General features: G+C 57.8%; 1 protein-coding gene across 5 annotated transcripts in view; it reads right to left on the bottom strand.

Annotated features, from left to right (window-relative positions):
• Positions 1-26,429, bottom strand: part of NLGN3 (neuroligin 3) — a 42,043-nt gene that overhangs the window by 4,756 nt on the left and 10,858 nt on the right. For 3 of the 5 annotated variants that reach the window (XM_075435174.1, XM_075435173.1, XM_075435176.1), the window contains exons 2-6: positions 17,634-18,378; positions 16,486-16,545; positions 9,397-9,456; positions 6,506-6,655; positions 4,621-4,806 (exon numbers count right to left, since the gene is read on the bottom strand). In XM_075435174.1, the coding sequence (XP_075291289.1) occupies positions 4,621-4,806; positions 6,506-6,655; positions 9,397-9,456; positions 16,486-16,545; positions 17,634-18,111 (934 nt within the window). In that variant the 5' untranslated portion in view covers positions 18,112-18,378. The remainder of the gene's footprint in view (positions 1-4,620; positions 4,807-6,505; positions 6,656-9,396; positions 9,457-16,485; positions 16,546-17,633; positions 18,379-26,429) is intronic. The other 2 variants (XM_075435175.1, XM_075435177.1) reach the window with 2 other exon arrangements.

Raw genomic sequence — 26,429 nt, 5'->3', positions numbered from 1 at the left:
GGCAGCCGGGCTCGGGGTGCACCCTGGGGTCCCTGCTCTCTGGCCAGCCCTCTCCTGCACCCCAAGTGCTGCCTGTGCCCTCGCTGGACTCCGGCACTCACTCGTTTCAAGGGACTGTCTCAGATGGTCCCCGAACGGTGCTGGCGCAGCAGTGTGGTGGCCACGGGCTTCCCCCACCCCCCTGAAATGCAGAGTGCCTGCGTGAGACCCCCCTGTGCAGCCAAGGCCGTTCCGCTCTGCAAAGCAGCATGCACCTTCCTGCAGCAGAAGAGTTCAGAGGCTCCTGGCTCCCAGCCACCATTTCCATAGCGCTTGTCTGCACGCACAGTCCTCGCTCTGCCAAGTACCTGACGTACAGTCCCATGCACTGGGACAAAGGGAAGTCATAAACTCTGTTTGTCATCTCCCTGTGCCCTAGAAAGCCATACCCAGCCTATGGGCTGGAGACTTGCCATGGGTTTGATTGCTCTGCGCCATCTTCCAAATGCCAAAGAGCCAGCATGGGGGTTCCCTGGCTCCCAGGAGATGCTATCCCAGCAGCAGCTACTGCTCATCACCAGCAACATTACTTCCCAGAGAGACCTACCAGGCTGGGCATTGCCCCTGCTCGCCCCTGCCTGGGGAAGCACAGGCAGCTGCTGTCACCAACAGCTGGTCACATTCCTGACAGAGCCCCTTCGCTTTGTCTCTGCACGGCCACGACCTGACCCAAGAGTCTGTAAGAGCACAGACATGTCATGCTCTCCCCCTCCATGCCAGCCCCCCGCTGAAGCCTGACAAGCACCCCAAGGAGCCGTCACCACCATGCAGCTCAGCCCGGAGCCCTCCAGCCTGCTGGGGCCCAAGCAGGAAGGTGTAGCTCTGCCTTCCCTGGCTGTTCCCCTCCGAGGTGAGGGTCCTGACTGCTCCTGCCCTGGCATGGCCAGCTGGGGAGAGAAGCAGCACTTTGGTCCTTGGTGAGGAATCCACCCGTCTACAAGAGCTGAGGCTGGCAGGGGAGCCGTGGGTCTCCCCGGCAGCCAGACACAGCGTGCGCTGTGCCAGCCTCCAGTGTCTGCCTCTCGCAGCACCTGGCAGAGCAGGCACAAATTAGCAGCTTCATTAATAGCTCTTGATCACTATGAGTTTTATTTTGATGGATAAAAACAAACCCGCCTGGTCTGCAGGCTGCATCTTAGCGCAGTTTCCCTGCCATGCTCCAGAGCTGGCTGCCCTGTCCCTGGCGAGATGGGTGCTCCAGCGCAGGGGTTTTTTTGAGGTCATTTTATGGCCATTTGCTTTGATGCAACACTGGCTGCAGCACCGATGCTCCTCTCCTGCCTCATGGCATTTTGGCTGGCAGCAGCTCCCCTGCCACAGCAGCGAGGGTGCTGGGCACGCAGCACCACTGTGATACAGGGGGGTCCACATTGGGGCTGGGTGGCGCAGCAAAGGATGGGGCATGCTAGTGCAGGATTTAGTGGCAGAAAGCCTAGTGTCACCTGAGAAGTGCTATACTGGCACAACAGTTAGTTTTCATGGCTGGGAATCCACCCCCAGCCTGCTCCCTCCATCCCAGGCCCATAAAAGCAGTTTTGGGCCACCTGGGCAGCCAAGCACATGGTCCTGCTTCCAAAGAGGTGTCACCATCTGGCCGTGAAAACCAATCTGCAGCCTTGGGACTGCCCTGCCAGAAGCACCCAATCCCAGAGAAGAGACTCCTGAAGAGAGAGCACCTTCCCGCGATCCCCAATTGTGTCCCAGGCACTCCCATGATGGAGAGGAGCACCCTAAGAAGCATCGCAAATGCATTACACCCAGTGTCTCCTCCCCAGCCTTTCACTGTCAGTATGGGCAGAGAAAACCCTTTTTCTTTCTGTAGGAGCGTTCATCCTGTAACAGACTTCCCACCCCTGTGCCCACACTGCCCAGCATGCCTGCACAGGGGCAGGAGGGCACGCAGAGCCCCAGCTATCCACACAGGGATGGCACGGCCTCACACAGGCCCCCGCAGCTGCAGAGCACCCCTGCCCTGCCCCCTGCTCAGAAATGAGTCTGCAAAGATCTGCCCTTGCTCCTTTCCTACACACTGTTCAATTTACCATCTAACACAAGTGAAGCATCTTCTGGCTTTAGCCATCAATAGCATCTCCTCCTGCGGGCTAGAGAGCTGTTGCCTGCCCCGCACAGCTCTGGGTAGCTGAGAATCTTACCCCAGGAGCCCCAGAAGTGGTGAGGGCAGCCTTGATCCTGCCCCACTCTGGCATGGCAACATCGGCAGCAGCTCTGTAGGTATAACTCACATTTACCATGTTCTTGAGCTTATTGTAGTCTAATACCTGTTAATATTTGTCCAGGTTACCTGAAGAGGATGGGGCAACAGCCCCAGGAGCATCCTGCTCAGGACGTGGCATGGAGGGAGCAGGATGACAGAGGGGCTGACTTCAGGCAGAAGAAAGGCACCTGGGATGGCAGGGAAAGGGGCTTACCAAGAACAGATGTGTCTTGAGTGGGCAACAGCAGCTCCATACACGCTGCCAGCACTGGATCACTTTGCCTCTATCTGCCTTTTTGCTTCTCCCTGCTTTGCTCAAACATGGCAGGACACTGGTGGCGGTGACAGCAGAGCCAGCAGGCTGCGGGGCAGTCATGGAAGACCAGGGACCACCATGGATTTAATGTGGGAGTGCCCAAGCTGCCAACTTTGGGGAAGCAGCTGCCCACCAGGTCCAGACATGCGGCTGTTGTCGGGTCTGTGGGGCAGAGTATTCCCCAGAGGTCTGGTCCTTGGGGCACCAAGGGGAGCCCCGCAGTGGGAGCAGCTGCCTTGAGAGCAGGAGCACTCTGCACAGGGTGGGTTGGTGCTGGCTGGGCCACAGGCTCCAGCACAGGAGGAGCATAGGGCACTGGTGGGCTTCAGAGACCATCGGGCATATGCCACCACTCAGGAGGCTCTGGAGCTCCTCTGCATGTTCTGATCCCATGAGCCACAGCAGCATGTCTCAGCCCCTCTGCTTCAGTTCGCCGGCACATCTGAGGATAGGCTGGCAGCCAGCTGTGACCGCTGGGCACCCTGATGGGCAGCAGGGATTGGTGCAGAGGCACGGGCATCCTGTCAGCACCACTCTTGTCCCTGGGGAAGGGCCATCAGTGGGAAGCAGAGCCCAGCATGGCGACGGGTCTCTGCATGGGGGTGGGCTCACCACAGGGCAAGTGGTTTGCCAGAATCAGCCAAGTTTAACCAAAAGGGCAGCTGGAGAAATCCGGAAGAGAGCTGTTCTGGGCTTGCCTTTGACTCCGTGGTGAACTGCCAGCATCCTACGAGCCCTGTGCCAGGTCTGGGCTCAGCAGGGCTCTGCCCTTCACTCCCCACCACGAGCACAGGCTCTGCCACCTCGCCCCGCAGTCAACACCAGCCTTGTACTGCCCGCAGCACCTGCAGACCTCCACACTGAACACTACCAAGCAGACTGTGATGCTGATGCTGATGCAGCCACCTCCGCAGCAGCCTGGGCTGAGATCATTCCTGCTTTCCGTATCAGGGCAATCAGTCCATCGACGGCTCCCAGGGCCAGAGGAAGGCTGCACAACTTTGCTAGCAGCCTGGCCAGTGCCAGCCTGCTCACATACACCCCTCACCATGCCATCAGCCCTGCTGAGGTTCTGAAGGTCTTCTTAATTCCTGTGTGGTTCCCAGGCTGTTGAGCATGGCTGCAGCTCTTCACAACAGCTTCAAGTGCAATTTTGTGTATGGCTCTGAGGTGCAGACTCATGCCCATGTCCACTGTCTGCATGCATCCACTTCTCCCCTGCACCATGCTTGGGGATACAGCACTGCAAAAGGGCTGCACCCTCATATAAAGCCTCTGTGGCCAAGGCCCTGGGCAGGCTGGTTCTCTGTGGACCACCTCCATTTCAGGCTTTACTCCTGTGATTTGCTTTAGGAAGTTTATCAAGAGTACCTCTACTACCATGGTTAATTATTTTTTCCCCAATGCTTCATGTAAATGTCTTTGCAGGTGGTTTACATGCATTTGGTCTTATGCCAACACAATCTTTTAGTGTAAATAATTCCTTTCTTTATCTAGAGTAAACACTCTGCTATATTTACAGTTATCAATCATATCACTTCCACCTACGCTTTGCTAGTCGCAGCACTTCCAGCTCTCGCAGTCTCGCAAGATGGGGCCCTCCATCCCTCCCCAGGCTCAGGTCTGGCTTCCCCTCCGTTCCAGTATGAATGCCTTTCCTAGCACTGAGATCCGTGCTCTTGGTGCCCTGCATGATGCCCAAAACTCCCCCCAACGCCTGCATGTGGATGAGCCCAGGCACCTGGGCAGGGTGCTGCAGCAGGGGTCCCCACCTCTCCCCATGCCCAGGTGCTGGTCACGGGCTACAGCCCCGCGTGCTGGGAGTACCAGCTCCTGTCTCCCATGTGCTCTGCTGCTGGCCTTGCCCTGCCCACAGTGAGGAGGCTTTGCTTCCCAGCCCTGGGTCAGCCTTTCACCAGTGACTAATTAAAAAGCAGCCTTAACTTTGCTACAGAGGCCAGTGGCACCCGGGCGGGCTCCCTTCCCCAGGTTAGCATCAGCAGGGCGCTCACTCACAGCCGCAGCATCCTCGGGCGCAGCTGGCACCTACCTTCAGAGTGGTGGGAGAGGGTGAGCAGGCTGACGCAGGAGGCACCGATGCCAGAGCCGAAGACAGTGATCCGCAAGGGATCTCCCCCAAAGAAGGCAATGTTCTCGCTGACCCAGCGCAGCGCCTGTATCTGGTCCAGCAGCCCGTAATTGCCCTTGGCAGCCTGGTCCCCCGTGCTCAGGAATCCTGTGGGCCAAGGGGACCCCAGTTAGGGATGAGGAACGAGGGGATGTCCTGACCTCCCACCCGCATTTCCCAGGGCTAGGGGAGCTCCTATCGGACCCTGTCTCACCACAACATGAGACCCCACTGCCAAGAGAGTCCTGTGAGCTCTAATCTGGAGAAAAGACAGCACCGAGCTCCAGCTACCCTCTGCATGGCAGAGGGGCGAAAGGCTGCGAGTGCAGCTGCAAGACCCAGGGAGCCTCTCCAGTCAACTGCAAGCAGTACAGAGTGATGGGCACAAAGCCCTGTCCTACCTGTACCACCACCTGTGCTAATAATGGGTCAAGACATCTCATGCCTGCTCATCCAAGAAAGCACAGGTGGCTTCAGGCAGGCTGAGTGCCTGCACAGCCAATGCTTTCCATGGACTGGCATGGCCGGAGGAGGCTCTATAAATGTAAGGAGGTGGGCTGGGCAGAGAGGAACGACTGCAGCTTAAAACACAAAGGCTCTCGGTGAGGAAGATGCTGAGAAATGCTTTCAATAGCAAAGGGAACACCCAATATAAGCTATCAGTGTTTCTTATGCTTTGATTCAAAGCGGGAACCCAAAACCATGGTCCTGAGGTAAAATCCAGGCAGGTAACCCCAGCAGGCAGGCAGCGGCGCCTGTGCTGCTCCAGCACTCGAGGTGCTCTGGCCAGACATACCGCGGCACTTCGATGGAGATGACAATGGCACCATTCTTTCGTATTGCGACTTATGTCTCTTACATTTGCACCTATCCATCTTCAAGGTCTGACTTTGAATATTGAAAGGTCTTGAATAGGCTGGGTTTTACTGAAAAGCCTGATTTCTACCAGGCAAATGCCATCTTCTCCAAGAGACTATGGAGTCCAGAGGCTGTTAGGGGGATATGCTGCCCCAGGTACCAGCACCCAGGGAAAGCACTGTGCCAGGCTGGATGGCTAGGGAGAGAGCCAGCCCTGCCAGCAGCATGGCTGGGAAGGAGCTCTCCCCAAGTCTCTGCACCCCTTGTTCTCCCTGCTGTGAAGTGAGGCAGCAGTGATGCTGCAGGCAAATCTCCCGTGTCCAGCCCCCAGGGTTTCTGCTGAACAGGAAGGGGACTGCACTGCCTTTTGACCCTGTGTCCCCATTTCACCTCTCTTGGTCACCAGTGCTCGGGACAAGACTACCACCCTCCTCTATAAGGCACGCAACACCCTTCAGTGACCCCCTCTGCAGACAGCCAGGCCGCAGTGGGTGGCTGCGGGGGTCCCGGCAGCTCAACGGGCTTGGAGGCAGCCATGCCCAGGGAGGGAGAGCTGCTGGGTCCCCCAGGGCAGCCAGGCAGTGTCCGCTGGCAGCTCACCACTCTGCGTCCTCTCAGGAGGAGATGCTGGGTAAACACGTTCATTATTTATTTAACCACAGACCAATATTTGATTTCAGCTGAGCCAGGCTGTGTAAATGAGCCTGAGGGGGGATAGTGCCAGGAGCCAGACCACACTGTGACCACCGGCTGGGGCACTGCCACGTGGCACCCGGCTCAGTGGCCAGGGCAGAAGGCAGTGGCAGCACCCACAGTGCAGGTCCCATTCCGTTGGGCCCCATGCCCCCCACTGCCCTCTTCCCAGCTGCTTCAAGACTGGTTGGCTGTGCGGGGCTCATCCCACTGCCTGGTCGTGCTGGCGGCACAGCCCACGCCGGCCAGCCCATACCGAGCACTCCAACGCGGTAGTTCAGGGTGATGACAATCACATTCCCGTAGCTGGCCAGGACGCTGCCGTCTATCATGTTCCCCGTGCCCTCCATGTACGAGCCACCATGGATATACACCATCACCGGCTTGGCCCCGCTGTCTCGGATGTCTGGAAGGAGAGGCAGTTAAACACAAGACCCCAGTGATGACCGCAGCACCCTGCCCGACAGGCAGACCAAGGACAAGGGCAATGCCAGCTGCCAGGACCGGGGAAGGGGTCTTAGGAGCCAAACCCAGACCTCTCCTGGGGGCCACAGCATAGCCCTCCAAAGCTGACCACCACTGAACCAACCCTGCCAGCCCTTCTCCGGGTGGCAGCAGTCGCTGTGCCATCCCCACACTGCTGTCCCCTTGGGGGTCTCAGCACATGTGGGAGAGATGCTGGCTGGACGCAGCTGCTCTTCCCTGGAACCGGGCTCTGGCCGCTTGCAGAAGCCAGACCAGCGGCACCTCCGTTGTGGGTGGGAGTTGCAGAGTCCAGCCCCAGGATGCAGCCCCATGTCCCATCTTTGGCTGGACCCAAGCCCTTGGCTCCAGGAGTCCTGGAAGCTGGCATTGCGGGGGGCAGGGATGGGGGTGTGCAGGACCTGGAAGGCAGGGGGGCATTGGTGGGTGCTACAACATCTGACTCTCCCACCCCCCCATTTCCCATCCCTCTGGGAAGGCAGAAACCTGCTGGCTGCCTGGATGTGAACCCATGGCACCCCAGTGCCCAGACACAGACATGGTGATGAGGCAGACAGTGTGTGCACATGTGCATGTCAGGGAGGTGAGCACGGCATCCGGATGAGGACCAGGCATGAGGCATGGAGTGAGGATGGGGAATGGGATCCCGAGGGCTGGGGAAGAAGGACTGTGGGAGCCTAGGGGACAGGGAGCAGCCATGCTCCCTCTCTCAACTGGCCCTGTCCAGGAGACATCCTGCCCCTTCTGCTCCATTGGTCTGGAAACCCTCATGGAGCTGAGCCCAGGCACGAGGGGAGAACACCCATGTTCGGCTCCTGGTATATCTCACCCATGCCACACGGAAGAGGTGGTTGTGCCTGTTGTGGAGATAGTGCCAGGTCCCACATGCCTGTGGTGTCCAGCCCTTTCCTGGGCCAGCGAGCCAGCACCGACGGACTTTGTCCTCCTTTGTGCTCACCCGCACCCAGAGCCTTGCTCTGTTGTGCTGGCATCGGGGGCTGCTCGTCCTCAGCTGCCCCGGCCAGCTGTGGCACCCTTCCTGCCTCCCTCGCCAGTGCACCACGCCGTCCCGGCAGCCAGCCCTTGCCATGGTCCCCACAGGGCTGAGACTCCCGGGGCACAGCCACACCACCTCAGCGGGGATGCCCAGTCGGGGTGGACATGCTCCCTCGCACCCAACTAACCCCTGCCCATGTCCACTCCTCCATGCGGCTTCCCCATAGCAGGGGGCTGCAGGGCAGGCTGATGGGTACTTCTGGCCATCCCCACCTCCAGCTGTGGCCCGTGGCATGGCTAAGGGTGGCCTCTCCTCCCTATAGAAAAACTCTTCCCTCCAGGAGAATGAGGATATAGCAAAACCTGTGCCGGCTATTTTCCTGTCGCCAGACTGCAGCCAGGCAAATGTACAGACCTGGGAAGCAAAAAGCGCTCACGGCTCCTCTGCATCAGACATCGCCTGTGCAGCAGAGCTACAGCAGGACAACTGTTCCCAGGGCCACCTGCTTCAAATGCAAAAGGCAGCCACATCAGTGCCTATGCCTGTGTCCTCTCCTCCCTGACACGCGCTCCCACCGACACACAAAGGGACATCCTCGCAGCAGAATGGCAGCAATGTGCGGAGACGTACCTGGGAATAAATGGCTCCTAATGGCTGCAGCACATTTTAGTGTGCGGGGATTTAGCACAGTGAAGTCACTTAGGCTGAAGGCCAGTTTAGGCCCTGGTACAAGAGATCCTGCGGCACAGGTTAGCAGGAGAAAACAATGGGGTTTTGCTACTGCCAAGGAAAAAGCTTTTCATCTGTTTCCCAGAGCCTAAACACCATCTGCCAGGCCGTGCTCAAGCTGCCCTGAGATTCCCGCACACCATGAGGTTTTACTGTCCTCGCCATGTTAGGGCTGCACCCTGGCCGGCCCTTCCTCCTGCCTCCTCTTCACATCCCTGCAGCCAAACACACCGACTCCACGCCCTGCAGATGAACAACCCTGTTTTACTAAAAATAGCTTATTCTGCAGCTTGCTTAGCCCTGGCATACATCTAGAATCACATCTGCTTGAAAGTCCACTCGCTCTGCCTCGGCTGGTGCTCATGTTCTTGTTGCAAGCAAGACCTTGCTCGCATTGGGTGGAGAAGGAGAGAAGTTAACAGAAGCCATGTCTGAGCAGACCTTGGGTCTCCTGGGCATGGCCAGGTACCTTGCGGGTGCCAAGGGTGCCAAGCTGCTGGCATGGCCACGCTGCAGTGCTACCTGCAGTGAGGCCGGGCAAGGGTGGAGGGGGAAGGTGCTGGCTCCCAGCTGCATGTCACCGACTCTGGAGGGATGAGGCTGGAGGTGGGATGTGACCGGGCTCGGGGTGAAATGGGCCCAGGTGCCCGAAGGCTGCTCTCCTCCCAAGCTGCCATGCTTCCTCCCTGCCCTCGCTCAAGCGGAGCAGGAGCAAACTTCTCTTAAAGCAAAAAAATCCCCAAGAGCTTCTCTCCCCCCATCCTGAGGAGGTGAAGGGCCTGGGTGCCCTGCACAGCCGGCCAGCCTGCCCCCCGCCCCGCGCCGCTGCCCGGCACGGCAGACAGACACACACAGGGCTCCCTGGGGATGGCAGCGGATGGCGGGCAAACAGAGTTGCTTTGCATGTCATGCAGTGGCAGCCTCGAGCACAGAAATACCTTCGTCTTCATCCCCGTCATTATCCGCTAAGTCCTCGCCCTGTTTCTTAGCGCTGGCTCCTAGGGACCAAACACGAGGAGACAGAACAAAAAGGAAAACAAAAGGAAAACAAAACAAAACAAAAACAAAAACAAAAAAACACGAAAGAGAATTCAAAAATAGCATGACAGCAGAGATGGTGGGGCCAGGCCTGTGCCCCACAGCACTGCTGGCTACTCACACTGCACCTCTCCCAGAGCCATTGCGGCGCAGGGCACGGGCCGGACAGCCCCGGGAGCTGCGCCAGGATGCTGCTTCGCCTGGACCCCTTCCCAGATCCTCCCTGGGGAGAGCCGGGGTGGCGGGGAGGAGGAGAGCGGGCCTGGGGCAGCACTGGCGCCGGCAGCGGGTCAGCCTCTCAAAGCACTCATCAGCCCTCCTGCATCCCAGCCTGGCCCCCACCGGCTCACACATCCTTGGCTCCCTGCACCGGGCAAGGCTCCCTCTCCTACTGCCCGGTGTGAGCAGGAGCCCTGCTCCCAGCTCTGCGGCCACCAGGGACAGCTGTCCTCTGCCACCCGCAGAGCCCGCGTGAAGGGCTGCCTGGGGTGGCCACTGACCACCAGCCAGGGTCCTGCCCGTCACCCCCACACAGTGCGTGGCCACACTGCAAACCACCGAGGCCACGGCACGAGACCACCACGGCACGCTGCAGGGAGTCGTCATGTCGGGTGCTTCCCTGCGCTGCTCGGCTCCGAGATGTACCAACTCCTTTCTTAAAAGACTAGTTGCATGGTTCACCAAGGATTGCAAAGGCTCTGACCAGCTTGCCCTAACCAAGGCAGAACCCTAAAAATATCAGTTTCTGTAATGCCCTGGATGCCTTCCAGTCATTGCATGGCCCTTGGGCAAACCCCCAGTGCCAGGGCACAGGCCAGGCCAGCAGCCCCAGCCCAGCACTGCGGGATGCTGCTGCAGACAGCGTGCACCGAGTGCGGTGCTTCCCAGGCTGCGTGCACCTGGCGTGAGCCAGGAGAGGTGGCCTGTGGCCTGGTGGGGAGCAGACATGGCGCAGACCTGTACCTAGACCCCATTGCTGCAAAGGGCTGCGTGCCCTGGTGGGCACAAAGCCGAGTGGTGCCATCTCTTCACCCTGTAGCCCCAGATTTCAGGAGGAGGTGTGCTCTCCTTATCCCCTTAAAGCTGCAGACCAGTGCCTGTGGTCCCCTGCTCCCTAATGCCTGCACCAAAAAAGTTCGCTGGGTGACAGTGACCTCAGGGGTGACAGCAGGGCTTCCCCCGGGCAGGACCATCTGTGCTGTGACTGCGCTGCCCAGTGACCGCGCCCAGACACGCAGGGCTCCGAGGTCCCGCCAGGCACCCGGCTGATCCCGGGACCCTGCTGCAATCGCCAACCGGCCCCATCACCACCGCAGCAAGAGTCTTGCATGGCCTCCAGCAAGGCTCCTGTGAGTGAGGGGCAGCCCTGCGGCTGAACGCAGCTATGATGAGGTGAGCACAAAACTGGTCGGGAAGAAGAAAACGGGATGTAGTCCTCATCGCCACGCTGGGAGTGGGATTCTGCAGGTGACATGGGTGGTGGATAACAGAGACGGCAGCATGGAGTGGGGCGGGATTTGAATTTAAAAGGAATTTGTGATGAGGGAGCGAGAGGTCTGAAATCACTGTGGGACAGCTCCGTTGTGGCAAGAGGCTGGCACCACGCATTAAACAGCCATGACCTGCTGGAGAAATTCCAGAGGAGCAACAACCGGAAGTCTAGAAAAAATCCAGCAAGCAAGAAAAGTTTGCAGGAGGCTGGGTCACGCGAATCCCGGGAGCAGAGGAGTGACGGGAGCTACAGCAGCATGCCGACACATGAAAGGCCACTGCGAGGTGATGAGGTGGAAAAACAACTCCCTCTCTGCTGCGCAGAGCACAGGCAGCCCCGGAGCTACATGAGGCAGGCTGAAGCTGGACGAGAAGAAAACCTTCTTGGCAGAAAGGGCAGGGAAGCGCTGGGAGAGGTGGCCTGGGGAGGCATTTAAGACCAGGCGAGACACACTGCCAGGAAGAGGTGAGGTAGAGCTGCTCCTGCCCAGGGCATGGATGGATCAGCTGTCTCCGGAGCTGTCCTGATTTTCTCCAGCTCGGAGTTCACCTCCCAGCCTACCCCCTCCTTGCCCCAACCCTGCCTCCTCACTTCCTGCTTCACCACCCAGCCATCTCCTGGGCTCCTCACGTCATGCTCCTGTTTTCACTCAGCACCACCCCTGTCCCTGCCACCTCTCACCCCAGCCCACCAGCCCCAGCATCCCCCCTTCCTGCTGCTCCCTCCCCAGTCCACGCAGCAGCCACACACTCGGCCGCGAGCATGCGGCTGCCCAGCCTGTTTGCAGGAGGCTGCAAGCTTGACCTACTGCATCTTCATTAGGAAGAGCTGCACGCCCAGAAAGCGCTTGAATGATGAAGTATTCATGCAATATTTGCTAACTGGTGCTATGCGCCAACCTCCTTGGTACTGCTCAGGGATAGGGATTTTTCTCTAATGAAGACCACAGGCAGCAAGCCTTCATCCGCACCACGCTTCAGAGCTGGGAAGCTGATCACAGGCAGCTGGAGATCTTTCACTGCCAAGGACCCTAGTGCTGTTGAAGCCCCAGGGTTGGCCAGGCTGCAGCCCTCCAGCCTGGTCTCCTCAGGGGACAAAGATCTCCATGCGGACAGGGATGAGGAGCTGTCAGGCTGTAAGAGAGGGCAGTGGAGAGCATCCCTGTGATCTGAGCAACCATCCTGGCTGAGCAGGGAGAGATCCGGCTGGAGACCACCACTCCAGAGCTTAGGGGTGGCTGGGACAAGCCTAAAGCAACCTGAGCTTCGCGCACCGCAGAAGGGTTGGTAGAAGGCAGCGCTAGGAAACTAAGCAAAGCAGAAGCATAGGAATGCAGACCAGGGGGAAGGGGAACAGCAGTGGCATGTGTGTGGCAGATGCAAAGCACGAGCCTCCCCATCACCAGGAAGGTACAGTCAACACAGGCTGCTGTGACAAAGCAGGCTTTTTGCCTCTTGCTAAGTTGCTCACCTCCATGACGACCCACCGATGCCCCACAGGTAATGAAAGCAATTACAGCTTCATTTCCCTCACCCATCTCTTGCACTTTGCTCCATTACCTCCCTCCACTGGTTACTGCCATGTTCAAGGACACCCATTCCAGAAGATCTTCCTCCGCACTGGCAAAGGCCACCACGCAGATTCCCATAGCACCTACTCTCATGAGGATGGGTTTAAGCTTGTGGATTCACAGCTGGAAAAACCAAAAGGACTCATGGCTCTCACTCTCCTTACCCATCAAAAACTCCCTCCACTAACCCAGTGTGAATGCCTGCTGTGCCGCTTCACTTTAAGCTGACTGCAAAGTGACATTGTTCAGGCCGATAGGAAGGATGCATATGCTCTTATCTGAAGACTCTAGGAAGATTTAAGCTCAAGTTCCGTAAAAAATAAAATCACTTTCCCTGAAACAGGGGCATCCACGCTGGATTTATGCTATCTTAAGTAAACTATATCAACAGCACTGACACCAGCGCAAAGAGAGATAAAGGCGTGTGAGGAGCCTCAGTTCTTGGAGCCCTTGTGCTCAGCATGGTGTGGATAAGAGACGAGCAGGAGCCTGAGCTGACACCTTTCCAGATCCAAATGTCTGCTCACAGCAGCCATGGGCAGCCCCAGCACCCGCTCCTCAGTGCAACCTCGCTGGGGCCCCTGCTCCCACGCAGCAGCTATGATGCCGCAGGGAGCAGGAGCCCACAGCCGCATGGCCACCAGGTCTGATGGCCATGTGCACCCAAAGGCACACATGCTGGTGGCCACACTGGCTCAGGTGCCTCTCCAGGAGCAACAAGGAACGGACCAGGGACTGACGACAGCCATTGAGCCTGCTGCTGCACAACTCCACGGGCAGGGGCAGATCCCCTGGGAGCTGTGTCAGGTGGCCTCTCCCTCCAGCCATCGGCCCTTGCTCCAGGACTGCAGTGCACCTTCGTGCAGCGCTGCCCCTCCCTGTCCCTGGGTGATGCAGAGGAGTTATCTCCATCCTTGAGCGGACTCCATAAAAGCACTCCGTCTGCTCACGCTCTGCTGCCTCCACCAGCACAAACACCTACCCTCACCTTTGCAGATTGCTCCGCGGAGCAGAAGTAGAGCATCAGGGCAGTGGTCTGCTCCCAGCCAGTTCTGCAAAGCAGCAGGCTTCACAGGAGGCTGGTGAGAAGCCTTCCAGCAAGGGAGCACTGCAAAAGTCATGCAGCTGTAGGGAAGCCTCAGCCAGTACTCAGACAAGTTCGCTTCTTGGAAAGCAGTGGAGAAGCCACAATGCCTTTCCCACAGAGCAGCCGAAGTGCATACCAAGCCCAGGAGCTGCTGGGAGCTCCAGCCACCCTCACACAGCAGGGCAAGATGCTGGACTGGCACATTTGTCTCTGCAGCATCACAGACTCTGCACAGCCCCAGCCGGAGAGAAGGGAAGTTGCTAGTAAGAACCGGGGAGGGCTGCTATGTGCAGGGCAGCCACACTTTCCCCCTCCAAAAATGACATCCACCTCCTCATGCCCTGCAGCAAGGCCTTCCCAGCCTGGTGATGAAGGGAAGGGGAAAGCATCCCAGCACCTGCTACAGCCAAGCACCGGCTGCAAGTATTAGCAGCACACAGCAAAGGGTAGAGCTGCATTTTGCACACAGGTAACTGCACTGCGTGTGTGTACATGCTTTTCGGGTGGGCAGCATTATTTTCACAGCAAAGCTTGAGCCTCAGCTGAGTCTCAGCGTTGTCAGCTCCCCTGGCACTGTGCATGACTAATTATTCTCAAAGCACTGCTGCCCTGCCTTGCTCCCAGAGAAGGGACCAGCGTGAATGGAGGAGACTGGCATGTAGGAAATTTCCATACAGGAAATTATTGTGGGCAACTGGGCAGGGAAAGAGGGACGTTTTTCTGTCCAAGCGATAAATTCGCAGTCCTTCGCCGGCTATGAGATACACTGAGCTTAGGGGTGGCATAAATCATCAAAACTCTAGTAAGGTAGGAGCTGAGGCATTCTGAACCACCGGAATACTGCACAACTGCCTGCTTTGCAAGAGGAGACCTTATTCACCGCTCATATATGGCCTTAGAGATAATAATCAAGAATATTCTAGAATGAGCCAATGTTCAAATGACACACAGCCCAAAGAAATCAGCACTGCAGGTACATTATCCCTACCCCAAGCATTATTAACCCAGGATACACAACGAGGTGTGCAGGAGCCTCCGTATCTCATGACAAGTGACTCAATTAATTCAAGCCAACGGCTACCAGAGCCATGGCTGGAGCCAAAGGGCAGCGCCAGTGCATGGGTAATCTAGTTCCGGGCACGTCATGCCTGGATGCCCAAATGGCCAGCACTGGGGATCTGCTGGTCCATGAGTCAGCAGAGCCCCGGGGAGCCAGAGGGCACGTCCCCCACCAGCTCCCCGGGAGGTGACCAGAGACAGACGGGCTGCAAAGAAACCCTGTCTGTGAGCAGAGCCAGCAGGGAGGGAAAACCAGGGGACGAGTGCACACAAGGCGTTTGACCGTGCCTTATGGTGTCCTCCTTTTCCAGCCGTAACCCAGAGCCTGCTTCTCTGGCCGCGGGGCTGGGGGCGACAGGGGTCCACCAGCGCCAGCAGCCAGTGGGAGGGCCGGGAGAGGAAGCGCTTTGAAGTGGCTGGCGATCACTGGCACAGCCGGCTCCGGAGGCAGCGTGCGGAGACTCCCTAATGCGCCAGTCCTTTCAGGGGCAGCCTTGGCACTCAGAGAGATGGCGTGTGAATAGCCAGGACAGCAACAGGAAAAGCAAAGCAAAGAAACCCAGCAACAGAACTGGGGGAAATGGCTGGAAGGAAAGCAGTCCCCAAAACTCCAAGCCTAGATCTGCCGGCCCTGACAACCCCAGCGGCGCAGGGAGGCAAAGGCTGGGATGCAGGGACCCTGCTGCTGCAGGATGCCCAGGAAGGCAGCCCCTGCCTGCCAGACACCCCCTCCCTGCACTAAGCCTTTCAGAAGAGCTTGGCTGCCCAACCCCCACACAACCTTGGGATACACAGAGCAGCCTGGGATCTCCCTGCCTGCAAGGGGGCCATGCGGTGGGACGGGTGAAGCATCGTGTCCAACAAGGGGCTGAGTCGGCTCCCACTTGCAGGTCTCCACTCCCTGGCCCGCAGTACTGGGGCTGGCCAGAAGCCTCTCTCTGGGGCAAGGGGGGCTGAGCTGCCCTCCTTGTGCAGCAGGATGAGCCCCAGGAGGCCCTGGGGATGGAAGCAAGACAAAGTAGACATGTGTCTGAATTGGAGGTGCTCGGCCGCCTGCAGGGTGGCTGGGGCTCAGGGAGGGTGCTGGGCCAGGGGGTGCAGAGCAGATCCTCCCTGGCAGGGCTGGCAGAGGCATGGGAGTGTAAGCAGTGGGGAGCAGCCTTGGCAGGATCACAGGCCGGAGCAAAACATTGCAGCGTTTACACAGGCAGGAGAGGTTTTATGCTTTTAACCAAGGAGCTTCGGATGTAAAAGGACCAGGTATGTAATGGGGGAAGAGTTCAGCCCGGGATGGGCTGCAGTCCTCCATCACAGAGGTGCTTCCCTGAGCAGGTCTCTACACTCCCAATAGGGGATGCACCCCTAAAGAATGGGTGTATTTAAGTGCTACCCACCATCAGAGGCTCACCCTCATACCCAGGGACTGGAAGGCTGCTGGTGCCAATGGGATGAAGGTGGGAGTGTGGGCTCAGCATGGAAAAAGCTGTTCTGAAAGGCCTGGAGCAATGTGAGCATCCTCCTCTGACCTGACCCCAGACCTGCGCTTCCAGCCAGCACCAGTCCTGGGGAGCGGAGGTGGCCGTAGCATCCGCAGGGCTCCTCCGAGCGGGAATTGGGGAGCGGTGGGGCTGGCTGCACGGAAGACCCGTGGTCTGAGTGGTGGCACAGAGAGGTGCTGGAGGAGCATGCCATCGGCCGGGGGCCGGCCGGGCACCCTCTCACTCTCTCACTCTCTCTCTCTTTCCTCTCTGTGCCTCTCTGCCGGTCGGCTTGCTACATACCTCCTTTTCTACATATTTTCTTGTTGGGCTTTCGGGTGCATTCCTTGGAAATCCGTTTTACTGTAAAATGAATAAAAGACTACAAAATAACAGGAGGCTCCACTGGCCGGAGTGGGCATGCAATCACAACCACGCTGCCGCCCTCCCACCGCCCCCGGGACCGCGGGAGGTGGGGAGGGAGCGGCGCTGTGGGAGGAAAACTCTGGGCCAGCTGTGCTGGGCAGGAAGGAAGGCACGATGCGTCCCATGGCCAAGGGCCCCAGTGACAGAGGAGTGGAGCCAGCCGGCCTGGGAGAAGCCACCGGCCCAACAGGCTGCTCCGCCGTGCACAGCAGACCTGCTGCAGGTTCATTAGAGCCCGCTGAAAAATCCCCGGGGGCTCCCGTTGCAGTGAGGCTGGGGTGGGCACACGGGCAGGCGCTGCCTCCTCTGCCCTCTACTTACAGTTCAGGTGGGGTCCCCTACAAAGGAAAAGGTTAGACAAGGAGGCACCCAGCGCCGCTCAGCCTCACCCCAACGGGACCATGCCCTGCAGGTCCCCAGCACCCCAGGCTCATTGCTCTGCCGCCGTCCCGCCGGCGGACGGGGGAGAAGCCAAGCGATGTGCCTGCTGGTGCCCCCAACCTCCCGTCCATACCAGGGCCCAGAAAATGGCTCCACAATCCCTTCCTTGCCGGAGCATCTCCCTAGGGAGAGGCAGAGAGTGTTCCTCCCAGCTGCAGCCCACACCCACAACTAGCGCATGGACCTGGGGAGGGTAGGAACGGGGAAGGAAGGACGAACCCGAACCAACTCAAGACAGAACCTGGCACTCGGCGCCTGGGTAGCACAAACCAGCTTGTCGCTCTGTGGATCTGCAGTCAGAGAGTCGGATTCAGATTTAGCAACACAAGAGAGGAACCCGTGACAATGCCATGGAGGTGGAGGGGGGGGACTGGGAGGTGTGGAGGAGCACGCGAGACAGAGATGGCAGCTGAGGGCAAGAGGGCGAGCTGCGTGGCCAGAGAAAGCTTTCCACAAACAGACAGCATGCTGCAGGATCCACAACCACATGCTTCAAACACAACACCCAGGTGAGACCAACCACTGCTGGGGAGGGGCAGAGCGGCCCCCCCTGCCCTCCTGCGGGCACCCCGGCGGGGACTCACCATCCTCCGTGGGGATGTAGATGTTGAGGTACAGACAGTCTTCATTGGGGTCCTGGATGTACGTGGCCACAATATCCAAATTGGAGGTAAACCAGATGGGCAGCATGATCTCAGGAACAGCATTGTGGATGTTCTGCGGGCAGACCGGCGAGAAGTGGGTAGCATTCCTGATGCCTGACCAGGATGGTGGTGGCTCAGGGGGCATGAACCTCTTCTCCCCGATGGGGGGGGCGGCGTAAGGCACCCCCAGGTACTGGTCCACAGGCCCCAGGATCTCACTGGGCAGTGGCACACGCACCCCCCGTAACTTCCCATAGTGCGTGTTGACAGTCGGCGAGTAGACCTGGCCCTCCATCTGCACAACCGCCGAGGCGAAGCTCAGGACCCAGAGGGCGAGACGCGGGTCCCAGCCAGCCACCAGCTCAGGCACTTGGAGAACAGGGGGCAAGAGAGGGCTTCTCCAGAATATCAGCCACATCGTCCGGGAGGAGCAGCACCAACATCCAGGCCTGAAGCTCCTGGGGCGAGTGCTCAGGGCATCCCCATCATGCCAAGCCTCCAATTTGCCCACCAGGAACAGACAGAGCAGGAGAGCTGGAAGTCAGGAGCGCGCAGCCCAGCCACACCTTCTGCTGGGTGAGTTAGGAGCACGGATGCAGGGAGATGTGCCACCGCTCCTCACAGCCTGCCAGCTGCCCACTGCTGCCCGCCTGCCAACGGCCTGGCCCAGAGGGGACTGTTGATGCTGTGGAGAGATGGAGGGAATTAACAGCAGACTTGCTCTGGGAAGAGTCAAAGAGCTGCAGCGCAGAAGGAGTCAGGATCCCCGGCTGGACCCTCCCACCCACGGGTGCTCCTTGCCTCTGCTACCGCCCAGGCAGGCAGCTATGGGAGTAAGCAAGCATGGGCAGTACAAGCAGAGCACGTGCAGACACATGGACGGTGTCTGTCCATACTGGCAGAGCCTGTCCCCGGTGCTCAGGGGCCAGCCCGGCCCCTGCCCTGCCTGGGTGAGCCCCACAGCCGCCCTGCATGGTGTCATGGAGCCCTTGCCCCACGCTGCCGGAGGGAATCAGCGGCAGATTGTGGGTGTCAAGATGAGCAGGACAGTGCCACTTCCCTGGCACTGTCCCTCCCCACAACAAACCTGTCGGGCACCACCGCTGCCTGGCATGGCCCCTGCACCAGAGCCCACTGCACTCCCACGCCATGCAGTCTGTGCTCCTCGCCTCGTCTCCATCCCAGCACCACTCCCCTGTTCGGGTGCCACCAACCCACCAGCAAATTAGACCTGTGTGTCCTACCCAGACACCCATCTCACCCGCCCACACGCTCTCCAGCCAGCTTTGTCCCTCCACCTGCCGCCAGCCAAAGCGGCAAGCCCCAATGCACAACCCGGGTGCTGGGTGGGCAGGATGGGACCAGTCAGGGTCCCTCCAGGCAGCCTCCCCGCCACCCCCTCCCTGCCCGGGCTGCTGCCTGAGCAACCCCGGGGAGGCAGAGCCCCACTCCCACATCCCCGTGCCGGGAGGGGGGAAGGGGGGGAGCTGCCCTTCCCCGCACCGCCTGCCACATTCGGGGCTCGTCAGAGTGCCCCTCGCCGCTCCCGGGGTGCCCGGGCGGGGGGAGCCGCCGGCCTTACCCGGGGGAGGTGGCAGTGGCGGCGGGGCACCTGCGTTTCGCCCCAGAGCATCCTTACATGCCCACCCGGTAAATCTCTCCCGAGCTCAGAGGAGAGCAGAGCTGCCTTGGAATTATTGGAGCACAAAATAAGGGCTGCATGCAGATGGGAGGACGCGGTGCTGGTGAAGGCTCAGCTGGGCAGGGACTCCACAAATGGAGAACACCTCGTCCAACAAGGAAAATCCGCAGGAAAAAAAAACACTAACCAAACCCGTGGAGGGCGTCTCAAACCTGCACTGCACATGTGCAGGCAATTCACTGCTGGTCATTAAAGAAATGGGCCCGTGCTGTGTCTGCCCTCCCGATAAGCCCAGGGAGCACAGCAGGCTCAGAAATCAGGGTATGACAGGCGTAATGAGAAATACTCAGCCCAGAAAATCATGTCACTCTGTCCAGCCCGCCAGAGCAGCAAGGCCTCGCAAGGCTGGGCATGCAGGCACCTTTCTAGAGACCGCAGAGGGACTGCAGGCAACGCCAGACAAGGACGGTGGTATAAAAGATGGGGAGAAGCTGTAACAGCTTCTGCCCCATCCACAGCATGGCCACGACATGAGGGCTGAGCGATCATGACCGGGCTGATCCTTGGTCCATCCCTGACCCCCATCACCTCTGCGCATCATTCTCCTCCACCTCCTCCTGCCCCACCAGGCAGTGACAGAAACCAACCCAAAGCGAGCATGACACTGCTGCCACTGCATCCCCCCAAACAGCTGCTGAAGGCTAAGAAACAAACAGTGAATTGAGGCACAAAAATACAGCTGAGGCACCCAGAGGCCCCAAACTCTGCTCTGCCCCACCACCACTGGAGCTGCCTCACAGCGCACGCAGTGCCTCAGCTGCCCTGCTCTGCCTCCAGCTCCAACAGAAAACCATAACTTGTCTAATATTTCTTGCAGCAATGCTCCTCCTTCATCAGAGAATGGACCTTGGACTAACAGTGACATCCCAGGGGTGTAATGACAGCCTGGGACCCCTGAAAGCTGCATTCCCAAGTGGGATCTCAAAGGTGCTTCAGCCTCATCACTCTGCCTGGCATTGCTGGAAGGCAAACCTCTTCGGTCAGGCTCCTTCGGGTACCACAGGTTAGGATAAAGCCAAATCATTAATGACTGTCGTATCTAATTTGTATGACTGGAAGCTATGGGCAGCTTCCAGTCTTTATGATAGTGCCCACAACTCCCTGCAGAGTCATTTCAACTGACCCATCATCATTTTCCCTCTGCAGGAACACCACAGCCCTGCCAGCGGTGGCTTACCCACTGATTTCCCGACTTGAGAGCTTCCTCGGGGCTGCGGCCACACACTGCCATGGGCATTGCTCCTCAAGCAGCTCCTCCAGCCAAGCAATTTCGTGGCACCAGCCAGCGCTGCTCCACAGCCCACAGCTGCCCAGCTGGGCTGAGCACACCAGTCGCTGCAAAATTGGGGCCGAATTCACCACCCACCTGGTGCCCTTGGAGCAGCCGCACACCCTGTCGTGGCACAATGAGGAATCTCTTTTTACAAAATACAGCCAAAAAGCAGCTTCTTGCTGCAGCTCCTCAGAATTATGTTCTGATGATAGTCCTTAGGGTTTTTGTTTAATCCTCATCATGGTTCTTTTAATAGCTTTTAAAAAAGATGGAAATCTGAAGACAAAAAACATAAGCTAAGGTAGAATTGAAGTTCCAAGTACACGTCCTTAACTTAAACAAAATGATGCTAGTGGGCTTGCAACTGTTTTCAGTTATAAGTTTTAGGAAGCATCATGCACAGTGGTGAGTTACATCAGCGACAGCCAAATATGTCCAGATATAGAGATGCACAGTCCAGATCCAGCAGCCCTACCATTGCCTGGGACAGCCACAATGTCTCAACACTCAAATCCAGATCACGGTATTTTAACACTTGTAATTCCACATTTGGTTCTATCATTTTTCAAAGACTTTTTCCTTCCATCTGCCCATGTCCCCGCAGCACAGAATAAAGGCACCCAAACAATCTCAGTAACATGCCCCTAAGCCTTCCTATGTTTGGATTGTTTTTCAATTACAAACTCAAAAAATGATGCAAACCCTAAATCTCGAATTCCCTGGGTTTCAAATGCCTCATTAGAGATGGTTACAATACCCTCATAACACATCTTATACCCTCATATTGCTGTTCTGTGCTCTGTGCTTTCTGCTGTAACTTCATGTTAACATAACATTTAGGATGGGAACTTAGCCTTTATTTAATATTGACAGACTGCCGTGAAAACCCAAGCTCAGTCCCCTTCACCAGGGGCTGTTGCATTCACCTTGCATTGCCGTCTGCTGCCTCGACAGCTCTTAAGCTTCCCCTTGGTCTTTCAAAAGCATGCAAAATAACCAGGAGATCCAAGGAAGCACATTTCGTTCACGGAAGCGATTCCACTCACATCCCACGGGAGGTGGGAGCAAAACTTCCCCAGTTTTGCCGCCTACAACGCTCCGTTCTTCCCTCCAGCAGTGAAGTCAAACGCGTCCCCCAGCGAAGATGGCTGCTGCCTCCCTGCAGCCCTGTGCCAGGAGGAGCCATGCCTGCCAACTGGAAGGGAAACCGGGCGGGCTGGGCAGATAGAGCCAAACTGGGGATGCTCAGACGAGCGCACAGCGAGGAGCTGGGAGGATAAAGACACCGCAGGCATCCCAGGTCGCTCTGCCAGACCGCTGGTGGGGCAAGCGGAGGAAGTGAGGCTGCTAGCTGTTAGGGATGTTATTCATGTGCTTTGGAAAACAAATGCTCTATCGGTATTTCCACGGCTGTACTGTCTGCCAGACGGCTCCCTCCTCAACAAGGAGACGCTCTCCATGGAAACCTGGGCGGGCAGGATCCTCTAGAAGCCTCCCTCGCAGATGCACAGTCAGGCATCTCAACAGCAGCCAGACGAGCTGGATCCACACCTTCCCTGGCAGGCAGCCGAGGAGATGGAAGCAGGCAGCCTGCCCTCCTACCCAACCCTTCGTCAGGGTGCAGCCTCCTGCTCCTGAGCACTCGGGCTGACCCAACCGCAAGCTCATCACATTGATGCTGCAGCTCTGTGTTCCGTGTAGTCCAGAGACAGGACGGACTGGGACCTCAAACCGGCCGACTGGCACTGACGGATGATCTCCTCCTGATGGCAAGAGGATGGGATGTCCCATTGCACCCTCATTGCACTCTGCCTTGTGCAGTTCTGCTCACCATCTGACCCCGTTATGGCACGGTCAGAGGTAGCTTGGGGACAGCCCATGCAACCCCAGCACAGACATGCACCTGGCAGGCAGCATGAGGAACCTCTGCCTCCTCTCCCCCAGGGTGAGTGATCACCAAACACTTCCCCAGCCTGTGCTCCAGGACCTCAGGCTGATGCTCAGCTCTCAGGCAGCAGCACCTGCCAGATGCGCTCCCCACCCTGCCAGCTGCTCTCCTCCACTGGGCAGTGACCCTGGCTCTCTCTCACCAACACCCGGTCCCATCCCACCTGGCCTGCGACATTGCAGAAACCCCATAGAAGCCCTGGGGAGCACAGAAGGTGCAGCACAACTGGACAGACATGCTGGTGTCCATGTGTCCCAACAGCTCCTAAAGAGCATCCCTTTGCCAGCAGGTCTCAGCTCTCACACTCTGATGCGTGTGGTCTGGGTCATTGCTGGAGGATAACTCTACAGAGAAAAGTTGGTGGTTACGTGCTATGGATTGTGTCCAGTGGATTTTTCTCACCCAATCCAGGTTTCCATACATGCCATATGCAGATGTTTTCCAGTCCCACAGCACTGTGGGAGCAATTCCCAGGACTTCAGGTCCATCACAGAGCACATGGTTACCAGTGGTTTGCAGTTACACTGAAAGGGGACAAGTAGGGTTTCAGAAAGGTCTGCCACGCTGCTGCTACTGCTCTGCTTTTCCATGAACAATCTAAGTGACAGAACAGAGTATGTTTTAAAATCTGCACATGACAGCCAGCACTTTGGAGGCCAGGACAGGAATTTGACACGCTCCTGACAGACTGGGGAAAGGGCTGAGAAATGATGGGCAGGGCGGTAAGTCATTGGGAGGTAAAAAACTGCACAAACAGACTACAGAAGAAAAGACAGCAGCGTTTCTGCCAGAGGGGTCATAAGGGCTACAGGGGAGTACAAACCGAACATGAGCCAGCATGTCATTGCCACAAAAAAAAGCAAATACAGCAGGATGTGTAAAAGGCCAGCTTATAAAGACACGTGAAGTAATCACTCTGCTCTCCTTTCAGATCATAAAGGCACATCAAGTAATTATACTGTTCTCCTCCAGAGAACCAGTTCATTCCCCAGAAGATTTGGGCCAGCTGAGAGAGGCCACAGGAGACCAGCAAGATCACCAAAAAGCCTTTGACAAAAGCCTGGAAGAGAGGGGCTAGTCTAGACAAGTCAGAGGATGCAGTTTTATAACATGTAAAGGCCACTGCAAAAAAGGTCAAAAGAGTCTGACACTGAATTTCATGCTAGGTAGGAGACACATTCATATTGAGAAAGCAGAGTCAAGTGTATACCAGGAAAAGTTAAAACGTCCCATGCATATCTGCAAAGGGTGCTACATGGCAGATGGATGGACCAAGTGACCTCTCAGCATCCCCTCCAGCCAAGTATCCTGTACTTCTCATCACCCTGGCTGACAGCTCTGCAGCTGCCCTCATTCGTTCAGCATTTGTCACCATCTGGGCGAACTACGGCCACCTTAGCCATGCAACTTTCAGCATTTAGGATGCTCTGACAGAGTAGAACACATAGGAGGCTTCCCAGTACGGTGGAGCCCATCACATCTGTTCTTCACTCTGCAGAGGTCTCCCCCAGAGTCCAGTGTGCCCTATCCCGCTCTCCTCCTAAAGGCAAATCTGCAGCACCTCTGATGTCTAGGCACCACAGTCACTTTGGTGGGACAGAAGGAAAAACTGTCACAAACTTCACCCTTGTTTGCTTCAAGTGCGAGATACATCCCTGTGACTTGCCTTTCCTAACTTCTGCTCACAGCACCACTAATTTTTAAAGCAAGCTGAGTGTCAGAAGCCTACGAGACACTCCACTGCACATCCTTTAACCTGGGGAGAGGATGAGAGATCACGTGAGAAGTGTCAGTTAAGTTCCTCAATGCTGCAAGAACATATGTGGGACAGAAGCTCTTTGACAACTCCCAGACGTGTGCCAAGATCCTCGAGAGCTCCCATTCAGAATAGAAGAATGTTACCAAAATCCCTAGAAACAGACAATTTCAAGTGCCACTTCTGCTGCGGTGCCAATGGCCTCCTGCTGCTGCAATGTGGCCTGTCCTCAGCTGCTCCACGGTCTTTAACGAGTCCTTCAGGAAGGAGCCAAGCTTGCCTTGAGAAGGACACCAGGGGCAAAGCAGACCTTTCCCTTGCCCACACATTAGCCTTTCCACACCTTTTTGGTGTTGAACAACAGCACACTGTTCGATGCTGGACTCCAGAAGGCACAGTACCCAGCAGGTGAGGTCGCCTGGCTCATTTCCAACTCCTCTTTAGCATCAAAAGCTCAAAAACTTCAGGAGGTTTCTCAGTGTCACTGAGCTGAGACTGGCGATGCTGCTGAAGGACAGCCAGTGAGCACTGCAGCAGGGACCGTGTTGGGGTCAGCACCCAATACTGCCGATGCAAGCAGAGGGTGGCCTCTATAGAGGACCCAAGGACAACTGTGCTTGAAAGCCTGGGCTCTTCTGGAGTGGGCTACATGCTCACCTTGAGCTGGTCTAGATTTTGACTGAGCTTCCCACTTGCTGCTTCCCAGGAGTCTGGTGGAAAGCTGAGGCAGGGCCAGGTGACACAGCCAGTGGCTGCTGTGCGAGCAAGAAGCTCTGCCGGGACAGATCCCTGGCCGTGAAGAGGGCAGCGGCAGCAGCCTCTTGGTGGGCTGCCGGGTTTCCCCGTGGCTCAGGGATAGCTGCTGGGAGCAGGCTGTTCAGCGCCAATTTCTGGATAGAAATAATCTGGATTATCTCACATTACGGCTTCTCTGACCCCAGTGTGAAGAACCAGTGGCAGCTTTTCTCTCCCTCACCTTGCTGCTTGCACAGTTCCAGTTTACAGCTGGTTCCCCGCAGGGGCAGGGGTTAACGAGAACCGCTGTCGAAACAGCACACGCGGCGCCCTGGCCTTGGCACGGCCGCACACACGCTTGCTCCCAGCCAGCACAACCGGCAGCACAGGAGGCGAGCCTGGCCTGGCCCGGGAGGAGGGCACACCAGCGGCCCCGGGCTGGGGTCGCGCACACGCTGCCGTAGCCGGGGGCGGCCCCGCTCTGCTCCGGCCTGGACGGCCCGGCGGGGCCGAGCGCTGCTCCCCGGAGCGGAGCGGGAGCCGCCGCCCCGCGCCCCGCTCACCGGCCCCGCGGGGCGGGAGGGGCCACCCGCACCCGCGCGGCCGGGAGCTGTCCCTTCAGCACCCTCCGCCCGGCACCGGGCACCGGGCCGGCCCCGCGCCGGGCACCGGGCCCTCCCTCCGCCGGGGCCCCGGGCCGTCCCCACGCCCGAGCGGGCAGACAGCGCAGCCCGGCCGGCCCGCGGGCACCAGGCGCCTCGCCGAGGAGGGGAAGCGGAGGGGGAGGTGCGGTAGGCTGCTCCCTGGCACCCAGCCGTAGGCTGTGTGGGAATGGTTCAAAGCTGCACCGGGGGCGGTTCGGACTGGGCATGAGGAAGCATTTCTTTACCGAGAGGGTGGTCAAACACTGCAACGGGCTTCCTAGAGAGGTGGTCGATGCCCCAAGGCCTGTCCGTGTTTGAGAGGCATTTGGACGATGCCCTCAACAACACGCTTCAACTTTTGGTCAGCCCTGAACTGGTCAGGCGGCTGGACTAGATGATCGTTGTAGGCCCCTTCCAACTGAAATCTCCTGTTTTATTCTAGAGGAAACAGTGCTTTATAAATAAATGGCAGAAATACTCCACCACTCGCTTTGCACAGGCAGGTGACTGACAATGCAAAAGTGCATCCACAGAACCCTGGAATTTCCAGACACTTATTCAGGAGTGTACTGACAGACAATCCGCTTTCAGCAAGCCCTTGGCACGAGCACAAAGTTCATGCCAAGACAACCCGTTTGCTCTCCAGCACATCACAAACAAGCACCAGGCACCTACTTT

Source organism: Opisthocomus hoazin, chromosome 14, assembly GCF_030867145.1.
Source record: "Opisthocomus hoazin isolate bOpiHoa1 chromosome 14, bOpiHoa1.hap1, whole genome shotgun sequence".
Classification (NCBI taxonomy): Eukaryota; Metazoa; Chordata; class Aves; order Opisthocomiformes; family Opisthocomidae; genus Opisthocomus; species Opisthocomus hoazin.
This window is presented reverse-complemented; position numbering and strand designations above follow the sequence as displayed.